At 35.4% G+C, this 11067-nt stretch overlaps 1 protein-coding gene across 1 annotated transcript; it reads right to left on the bottom strand.

Annotated features, from left to right (window-relative positions):
* Positions 1-1576: 1576 nt before the first annotated feature.
* Positions 1577-7844, bottom strand: LOC132614311 (isocitrate dehydrogenase [NADP]-like). The gene is made up of 16 exons (XM_060328725.1): positions 7649-7844; positions 5430-5473; positions 5223-5332; positions 5048-5085; positions 4662-4739; positions 4529-4582; positions 4347-4448; positions 4104-4195; positions 3793-3896; positions 3570-3638; positions 3369-3484; positions 3005-3039; positions 2679-2821; positions 2355-2477; positions 2163-2255; positions 1577-1976 (listed from the first exon to the last, which is right to left on the bottom strand). Exons 1-15 carry the CDS (start codon positions 7695-7697, stop codon positions 2165-2167), a joined length of 1248 nt encoding a protein of 415 aa, XP_060184708.1. The 5' UTR covers positions 7698-7844; the 3' UTR covers positions 1577-1976; positions 2163-2164.
* Between the last annotated feature and the right edge of the window lie 3223 nt (positions 7845-11067).

The raw sequence follows: 11067 nt of genomic DNA, 5'->3' as shown, positions 1-11067 counted from the left end.
TTTTTTTTCCTTCTCTCAATTGGTTACTTGAAAGAGGAGAAGAAGGAAGGAAAATGAAGTGGGCCAGGCATTGATGAGAAAGATAGCTATTGATGGCAGAGCTGGGTTGCTTTCCTTCTTTGTTTGGACATTACATTTCAGTCATTTCAACTAAAATTTTGTTTTGGACTTGTATGTCTCTATTTGTTCGGTGCGCTTCCTACCAAAAATAAAATAAAAAAAATAATGCTGAATTTGAATTGAAGAGCTCTGATTTAGGCTTAAATAATTATATCGATCCCACCACAACTTTCGTTGGTTGCTGGATTGAAGTTGAGTTCAACACTTACTTACCACCAAAGAGAGATAGGATGAGTAAAAATTACTCTAGAAGCGTCTTTATCTAGGAATGAGCCTACGCGACATAAATTCAAATTAATCTTAACTAAGAAATTTCGAATACCGGATACAATAAAGTAAAAAGGCTACCATTCACGTGTCTCCACGGCCATGAGATGTAGGAGTCGGATAATTTGTAATTTTGAGACAAACAAACAAATATAAACCAACTGGCACACGCTTTTCTTTCCCTTGAATCCTTTCAAGATAAGAAAAAAAGAGTGCACATCTCAGATTTGTTTTCTTTTTACCATTGCTTGTACTTAGGGGTGTCAAATTTGAATCAAAAAGTGATGGCTCGCCCAATTCGCCTAAAATTTTATAGGTTGGGCTCAAGATAATTTCATATTGAACTGATTTTAGCCCAACCCAACATAGCCCATTTTAAAGTGATCTCCAACTTAGCTCAATTCTAACCCGTTTTTAAGATTTACTTAAATTTGAGTTTATTGCTTGAGATGTACTTTTTTTTTTATGTATACACTTTTCTTGTATCGTGTATCTTATAAGTTTGTGGTATGTTTAATATGAAGGGAAATATTTTTCACGCAAAATGTTTTTCTCAATAATATTTACCACGGAAAATGATTCCCCAAAAATATTTTTAAATCGGCGAAAATAATTTTCAAGAAAATGTTTTCCTAGAAAAAAGAACCTTCAAAAAAACTGGGTCAAGTTGGGCGGGTCATGAACCCAGCCCATTTTTAGCTCATTTCAGCCCAGCCTATTTCAGCTCAAGTAACTTTTGAACCAATGTTAGCCCAACCTATTTATTACCTCAGACCATTTTGATTGGGCTAATTTCAGCCCAACTCGCTCATTTGACACTCTTACTCGTAATATATAAGCTCGAAGTTCAATGATACTGTTCATTTTTAACATGTATATTTCCTACAAGAGACCTCAGTATTAAGAGAAAAAGACCTCACTGTTAAGAGGTTAATCTCGAGGTATAGAAAAATAAAAATTACTCTCGGTAAAAAGTTCAGTATTAGTTATGCAACGTTTGGTATAAAATTTTTGTATAACTATCTAATCGATGTATAACTAATACCTTTGATTTTGCATGTTAAACCTTGCATAAATTATCCCAAGTTTAACACTAGTAACCAAATATTGTATTACTATTTACTAATTCTGGTGTAACTTATATCGACTCGCCTAGGAACCTCTTATGGCAGTTACTAATGAATCCATCTTATGAGACTATTAAAACCAACTGAAAATTAAAAAGTTTATTTTCTAAGTGAATCGATGAGGGCAGATCATGCTAATCCAGGGTTAAGGGTGGATTAGTGAATAATGATGTGCTAGAGCCATAATACAACAACAGCGACACCTTAATTCCAAGCAAGTTGAGGTCGCTATGAATCCACACTATCCATAACGATCAAGTCAAACTCATCTCCGTCCAATATTTTATATGTATATATAAACAGCACTAGACATTTTCTATAATTTCTTCTGGCTGCCGGAGTCATAGGTAGAATGATATAAAGAGTAAATTCACAGGTAGAATGGCATAATTTTGCCATCTTATTTATGGATCCTCAAAGTTCTTGCAAAATGTCTTCCTCCTCTTTAAGTGGAGACCTTATCTGAAAAAATAAAAAGAAGTTGAGAGGTTCAGAGTGATTTTTGGTGCTATATGGTATTTTCAACTATTCAAGATGACAAAATTATAGAAATGATTTCGTCAAGACAAAACATTTTAGATTATATCAACTGGATCCACGATTATATCCCAGTAAGAAAAAGAGAAGTTTTTGATCAGAAAAACATACACTTAAATCTTTGCTTTCAGTAGTCTAGCTTTCAGCTCATCAGCCACAGCATCAATGAACTCTTCAGTGTTCACATATTGATGTCTAGCGACCCTATAAGGTTTCGATAGAGAAAATTATAACAATGAAAGCACAAAGGGTTAACTACAGAACATGAAATACTATGAATAAGAAAAAAAGTAAAGAGCTCACTTGAATCCGTGGATGATAAGTGCTAGATCTTTGGTCATTTTCCCATTCTCCACTGCACCGATGCAAGCTTCTTCTAGTTTCTTGGTGAAATCCAAGAGTGCATTGTTGTTGTCCAACTTTGCCCTGTTAAAAATACATCATTATTATATCGGTACTGCTATCATAAAAAATCTAAGTGCAGCATGATTATTATAGGCTTTTGTCTGTGGCACGGTTCGGATCCATGACGTGCGCCAAATCCACACATCACGTGCTCCACCCTTATAACCAGGCCAAAGCCCTGGGGGCACCAAAGCACAGCAGTTAACTACTACAATGTCCTACCTATGTGCAAGTCCACGAGTCCAAGCAAAAATTGAGGCAATGCTGTTTGTGCTGGTTTCACCACCTTTCTGATGAACCCGGTAGTGGCGTGTAACAGTTCCATGGGCTGCTTCTGCCTCTACGGTCTTTCCATCCGGACATATCTGAACCAAAAAATTCCAACCCCATTAGCAACCAAATAGAGTAGCAAATCAGCAACAAAACCAAAATGATCTATTAATTATAAGCCTTATCTCTCAACCAATCTTTATATGAAATCACAAGATAAAAGAGCCCCAAAACTAAAAGGAATTGCGAACAGGGAAGGTGAAGCATAAAGAACATACCAGGATCGACGTCATCAATCCAAGGGATCCAAATCCTGTTCAAGCGATAAGCAATTTAAGAACAATTACAAGCTCATACAAGCATTAAAGTAGGTCGCAAAAGGGAAAATTGAACAAGTAATTATTTTCATACCATTTCAATATTTAAAATCCAAAATGAATACAGTCAAGCCTCTCTATAACAGTCATCCTCTTTAACATCAGTTCACTATAATGGCTAAGCTATTTTTGGAACCGATTTATGTTCTCTATAACAGCATTCACTGTAGCAGCTAAAAAATATCAAGACAAACAATGGTGTCATAGAGAGCTTTTGACTGTAGTTGATAGCTTTACAAACCCTTAGCAAGCTGGCCAAGCATACCTTGTGCTAAGAAATCACTCTGTACATCTCCATCATAGTTTTTGCACGCCCATACATATCCACCGTCACTTTTTAAAGCATAAGCAACTATATCATCGATGAGCCGATGTTCATACCTATTTTGATGAATTCAAGCATTTAACAATCTCCTTCATTTACCATCAAGAACCAGTTGTTGGATATGAAACATCAGGTGCTTACCAGATTCCAGCTTCCTCAAACTTTACCTTCCATTTTGACTCATAAACTTCCTGGAATATGTCCTTGAATCTTCAGAAAAGATCATAAAAGTAAGAAGAGAAATCCAAAAAAAAAAGGAGGGGTGGGGAGGACAAGCAAATAGAGGTAAAAAGGTAAAGAAACCGTCCTATTTAAACAGTGAGTGTGCCGATAAAAATAGAATCAGATCAACGGCTAGCCGTACCTTCCATCATATTTCTTAAGGATGGTATTTTTTGTGCTAAGATAGAGTGGCCATTTCTTTTGGTATGCCATGCTCATAGAAGCTTCAGCAAAAGAGCGAATTGACTGCGCAGAAAGAAAAAAAGCAGCAAAGATGCATAACTCCAGAGCATTCTAATTATCTGTTTTAAGCTATGTTGCTCAGACTCTTCAAAAATGTTGATGGGTGCATGTCAAATCCTCCAAAAGTTGTGCATTTTTGGAGGATCCGACACGGATGCAACAACATTTTGTGGAGAGTCCGAGCAACATAGGTTTTAGGTAAACCCAAACCTCATCCGTGTTGTACATGGATAGAGCTACTCCACCAGCACCAGTGAAATTGTAAACTTCGAACTCCGTCTTTTCATCTGTTCCTTCCGGTACTGCAATCAGGTTCAATACAATATCTCAGCAGCAATTCTTTACAGAGAATCACCAAAAGTTGTGAAGAACCTGAACCAATTTACTCATAGCCAAAATAGGGCAGAGAAAACAGATAGTATTAGCAACTATACAGAGAGGCAAAAACTTTACCAAATACTAATTTGAGTTTTCCAGCTCCTTGAATTACTGTATCAGTAGCTCGATATTGATCACCAAAAGCATGTCTGCCAATGCATATTGGTTTTGACCAACCTGATGTCAGCTTCATCTATGTAAGTCAAAGACAGAATCAGGTGAACAACAAAAATACAAGTGCACCAAGTAAAATATACCTGGGACAAGTCGGGGGATGTTTTTGCAGAGGATTGGCTCCCTGAAAACCGTACCTGCAATAAAAGCCAAATATCTTCAATTTCATACCGATATATCACCCACCAAAATTGGCGCATAGAGATGGAGACTCACCATTCAGAATGTTCCTAATTGTCCCATTTGGGCTCTTCCACATATGCTTCAAGTTAAACTCCTTCATACGAGCATCATCTGCAAATGCGTTCACATTTGTTGTCTCTCTGTCCGATTTATATGTTAAAGGACTTATAATTTTCTCAAACTTTCTTAAATGTTTTCAAGTTGTAGTGTATAGTTCCGTGATGTAGGTTCTAAACACGTAAAAAATTTATTATAAAGATTAACGAATAGATGTCCGATATCACACTGAAAAATTAGATGGTTAAAACATTGTACTCTCAATCATCATTAATCTGGAACAGCAGCTTAAAAAGGGAAGCCCGGTGCACTAAGCTCCCGCTAAATAAAATGAAATAAACCACAGGCAAAACTATAGTCACCTGGAGTGATGGTTGCACACTTAATTGCTACATTATACCTGCAATTTATTAGTCCGAAAATAATAAGGCCGGATATATAAAGAGTAAACATTCGGTAATCCATGAGCTTGGTCCTAAAACAGCCAATATTTCAATAAGTAGAAACTAAAATATAGAAAGAAATCGGGTAACATACTTCAAAGTAGCCTTAGCGCTTTCAATTGTAACCTTATCATCTGTGGCATCCCGGTGAGGAAGGCCTAGGTCGAAGTATTTTATATCCAATTCCACAAAGGGCAAGATAAGCTAACGCTTAAAAGAGAATTCATTTGTCAGCAACTGTGAAACATAGACACAGAATATATTATACTGACGTATACATAAGACCGAAACAACTTGTTACCTTATCCTTAATTAATTTCCAAATGACACGGGTCATTTCATCTCCTGCATCACATAGCCAGGTAGAGCACAATAAGAATCGGAAAATAAACATCTCTTGATAGTTAAAAAGAACCAATGAGTAATGTGGTGGACCAAACTAATCTATCATATATAATGACGTAATTTGAAATTTTATCATAATTTGAAGGTTGATTATCATTTCACCCTGCTCCTTTATTACAGCAATAACTGCAGTGTTTGGAAATAAACTTTGGGGATGTACTTACTAGTGAAAGCTGTTATATATGGTATCAGAGTGACTTCGCATGTGACCTTAAAAATGACAGGGCAAACTTCTGCAAGGCACTGAGTCCCTAAACAGAGACGGATCCAGAATATTAATTTTATGGGTTCATTCTTTAATTTTTTATCATTGAACTCATTATATTTTTAAAGTTATGAGTTCATATCTACAATTCATTGTAATTTCAGTGAACTTTTACACATAAATTTATGCTCCGCGTTGAAAGTACTGAATTCAGATGACCCCGGTACCACAATATTGGATCTGTCCCTGTCCCTAAAGGGAGGTGTATATAACACCTTAGGCAAATCCCACATGGCGAGATGTTCGTATATAAAGAAACAAGTCTTAAGACCCTAGTGATGTAACCATGGGGACCAGATTGCTACAACGGAGGATACTTTGGAAGCTAAAACTGAATGCCAAGCTGGAGAAGGAGTATAAGTATTAAACAACCCTATAGAAAGTTAGCTGCAGGTTCGGAGCATGATAAGCCGGAATGGATTTGAGGAGATGGTTAGTAAGTACTGAAAAAATGGGTAGACATTTATTTAGATATTTCCTTCCTCATCTTCCTTCTTCTCAGTATTCCCATCCCCTTCTACCTTTCTTCATTATTTTTGCATTGAGCTGTATTATAGATTCTGGTTCAATTAATTTCGGTATCGCTTCTCCAGCCAATTGAATATTTTTATTTCTTAGTTAAGTAAATACTACACCTAGTGACACATTTTAAAGTCGTATGGTCATAGGCTCAAAACCGACAATATAACTAGTGCACTGAGCTGTCACAACCTTTACACCAAGACAATAAACAACATAAAAGCCAATTCTTCAACAAGAATCAGTACATTATTTTATGAACTAGTGTAACAATGCAAAAAAGGTTCAGTGATATTCTTTTCCAGTGGTTAAGAAGAGACCCTTTTCTCCCAGACACACGAAACAGCATAAAAATCAAATCTTGAACAAGAAGCAGTACATATTCACATGAAATTACAGCTTAGTGGTCAATGAAGTGAGTTGAGAACCAGTGGCGGAGCCACATGTATCCAAGGGGTTTCGTTGAAAAATTAGACTGTGTAGATAGTTAAAAATTTCTTTTTATGTATATCTATTATGTGTTGAATCCCCTTGATTTTTTCGTATGTCATACTTTTTATATTTGGACACCCCTTAATAAAAATGCTAGCTCCGCCACTGTTCAGAACCGTGAGGTCTCGGTTCAATTTCTAGCAGAGGTAAAAAAAAACACTATGGTGATTTTTCTTCCATCTTTCCAAGTGGATAGAGTTGCCCGATACTTATGCTGGCGGGAAGTAGCAGGTATAACGTGGCATCACTCGCGGTGAGCACAAGCTGCCCCGACACCACGGTTTTTAAGAAACAGTACATATTTTCATGAAATTACAGCCTCCAGATATTAGTGGACTGGTAGATTAAAATGCAAAAAGATTTTTTTTTTTTTTTCAAAAAAAAAAAGTTCCAACAGATACTCTTTTCCGGTGCTTAAGAAGAGGCCCTTTTCACCCAAAACCAAGAAACAGCATAAAAATCAATTCTCGAACTAAAATAAGTACATAATTAGCACATAACAGCCTACTGAAGCAGCTATTTACACACAGCAACTTCACCCAGAATCAAGAAACAGCATAAAAATCAATTCTCCAACTAAAATAAGTACATAATTAGCACATAACAGCCTACTGAAGCAGCTATTTACACACAGCAACTTCACCCAGAATCAAGAAACAGCATAAAAATCAATTCTTGAACTAAAATCAGTACATAACAGCCTACTGAAACTGAAAGCAGCTATTTACAGAATTAGCACACCAATTTCAAGAAAGTTATAAAAAAGTAACATACGAAAAAGAATCAGATAATCAGATGGAAAAAAGAAACATAGAGTGATAGACAAATAAAGATCTAACCATCCATTTCAACTATGGGATTAACCACTTTGATCTTTTGAAAAGCCATTTCTTATAGTGAAAATTTGATATTAAGAACTGGAAATTATGGTGATATAAAGAGTAGGTGTTTGATAAAGGAAAATTACAACTTTGAACTGGTCGTCGAAGTTTACAAGGTCAGAGCTAAATGGGAAATAAAAACAAAGAGAGATGACATTTTTGTAAAAGTCGTAGGTAGGACTGTACCATGAATTTTCAATTTATTTGTCTCAACAACCTTCACACGTGATATTTGTTCTTGACGGTTAGCATTCTTCGAATTAACTTGCGCCCAACTTATATCGACAATTAGAGTGTGTTTGGTATGACGAAAAATGTTTTTTTTTTCCGGAAAATAAGTGATTTTCTTATTTATTTTTTTATGTTTGGTATGTAAGCTGGAAATGTCACGTTATGAGCATTTGTATTTACTAAAAGCAAAATACGATGAGCTTTTTGAATTAGAGCTGCAACTTCTGGTAATGGAGGTAGACGAGTTGAGGATGGGGGGTGGGGCGTACGTGGGCGGGGGATAGGGGTGGGGGTGGGTGGGAGTACGGGTTGGGTTGGGGATGCGTTGGTGTGTTTTATTGGAAAGTGTAATTACTCCCTTCCAGTTACCTCCAATTCCCTACTAGTCAAACAATTACTTGGCCAAACAAATAGATCAAATTATGAATCACACTCAAATCTAATTCCATGTGTCCTTCCAAAGAGGCCCTTAAGAAAAATATTTTCTCCAATTTGAGGAAGGCAATTTTCATAGGAACAACATTTTCCAAAATATTTAGTGCGACCAAACAAGAAAAAAGAAGAAAAACATTTTCCGTCATGCCAAACACACCCTTTCAGTTAAAACTTGATAACGAAATATATACAATTGATTATAATTGACCTAAAAATAGGTAGTAGTTGAAATATTACAATTAAATTCCCAAGGGTAAATGATACAGGAACTACAATGTACAAAAAGTATTAGGCGGCGAAGAGAAAATGAATTAAGCGAGGCAAGGCAAGTTAGGTATTTTTAAGTAGGGGGAATATGTTAAACGAGATCGGTGGAGTTCTCGGGTTCAAGTCCTGAGAATTGGAAAAATTCTAATACAGAACATTTTCTCAATGAGCCTCACACAACACAAATTTATAATAATCGGGTTAATGTATTCCAAGATATGAAATGAATATATTAAAAAAAAAAAAAATACAAGCGGGGCATTTAAAACTTTGGCGTGAGGAAGTTTCAATCTCTTTCCGTGTTGCCTTGCCCCGTTTATCATCCTTACCAGCTCATGCTTCAAAATAATCAAAGGAAAATGATAGATTTTTTTTTTCTGTACTATTCAAAATTGCTCAATTTCACCCGCTATTACACTTTTACTCCATTCATACTCGCGTCATTAATAATGCGTCGTATTTTCTTTTGTTATTAATGGAGCTCCAATGTGAAAGTGTACTCCGCACATCCAAATTTTTGGATGAAAAATGTTTAAATCTATCTCTCAACTTTTGACTATGATTTAAACTACCCTGACATTGGAGGCTCCGTTAGAGGTTAAGAGAGAAAAAATATTAACGGCAATGATAATATTATACCAAAAGCTTAACATAAAATAGAATTTTCAATTTCGATTAACTAGGAGACAAATTTGTCCCTTTTCCCAATAATCAAATATGGAATATTTAGGAACTAGCCATATTTGCTGATACAATGTATTGAGAAGCAAATAAAAAAAAGAGAAGAAATCAACCATATTAGCTAATAAAACTTCAAGAGTAACTATTGAATTCTTTTCCTATGAAGGACTTCTTAATGAACTTACCAAAAATTCTGCCTAAATCAGAAGTATAATTATATTGCTATAAATCAAAAATCAAGTAATTCTATTTTCTGACGTATATGTTTCCATGAATTTCAAAATTTATTTGAGATTCACTTAATCCTAGTAGTATTACACTTGTAAAAGAAAAGTATTTTCTAAGAAAAAGTTGGAGTGTCAAAGTTAAAGTGTCTATCTATACATTCTGTCTTTTTGTGTTGCTTAAAAGGAACTTTTAAACACTAAATAATGTATTAATTATTACTACATATGATATATCTGTGGTACTTTATTCGACCATATAAGATCATTAAAAAAAAGTATATCCAATCCATAACAAATGAAAGCGAATATGTAGAATACATTCAAAAGTCAGACTCTCGTAAATTTGACACAATTCTATTTACCTTTCAATTTATTTGCTATAAAAGTCGTCTCCTATCATCCTGTTATTAACATCTAGGCATAGATTATTTATTGATGATTGATTGATTGTTGAATTGTGATCGGAGAATTGATCGATTCATAACATAATTGCACAGAATTTTATCATGATGTGTTTATGACATCATAATAATGCACGTCAATGTACGAAAGATAAACCATTTATAATAAATTTGGCGAAAAAATAGACAAGCATGTCAAAAGAGGTGGCAATTTGAGCCCATATTTAGAAAATTAGCACATTTTACTCACATGTTAGTGAGTTAGGTCACTCATATTTCAGGTGGGTAAATATGAGCTTCAAGTCTCTCTTTAACCCATAAAAATATGGGCAAAATATGAGTATCCATATAAGAACACACTAGACCCAATAACAACTAATAACCCCCACCCCACACATTTTTTTTTTAATTTCATATACTTTATTTTTCTTTTATAAAAAAGGAGAAATTTTTTTCTTACCTCCCACTCCGATCCCTACCCCCGCCCTCACCATAACCCCTCCCCCCATCCCCACCATAACCCCTCAATTTCATATATTTTACCTTTATAAAATTTTATAAAAAATGAAAAACAAAAATTCTTACCCCCACCCCTCCACGACCTTCCCCCCCAACCCACAAATTTCAATTTCAAATATTTTTCTTTTATAAAATATGAAAAAAATTTCTACCCCCACCCCACCCCTCTCCGACCCCCCCCCCTCCCAAAAAAAATTAATTTCAAATATTTTACTTTTATAAAAGTTTTATAAAAAATGGAAAAGAATTTCTGGTCCCCGCCCCACCCCCTCGCCCCCCCCCCCCCCCCCAAAAAAAATCAATTTCATATAATTTACTTTTATAAAAAATTATTAAAAAATGAAAAAAAATTCTTACCCGCACCCCACCCCACCCCCTCCACGACCCCCACCCCCCTCCCTTACCCCTGAAATTTATATGAAAAAATTAATTTAACTTGACAAAGAAAAAAATTATAAACATAATTATAAAAAAAAATTATAAACATACACTTGACAAGAGGGGGTTGCTCAGATGGTAAGCGCTCTCCACTTTCAACCCGAAGATTGCGAGTTCGAGTCACCAAGGGAGCAAAGGAAGGAGCTCCTGGGGGAGGGACATAAAAAAAAAAAAAATA

This window comes from Lycium barbarum, chromosome 10 (assembly GCF_019175385.1).
Source record: "Lycium barbarum isolate Lr01 chromosome 10, ASM1917538v2, whole genome shotgun sequence".
Lineage (NCBI taxonomy): Eukaryota > Viridiplantae > Streptophyta > Magnoliopsida > Solanales > Solanaceae > Lycium > Lycium barbarum.
The sequence above is the reverse complement of the archived record's forward strand: the minus strand, read 5'-3'. Positions and strand labels throughout refer to the sequence as shown.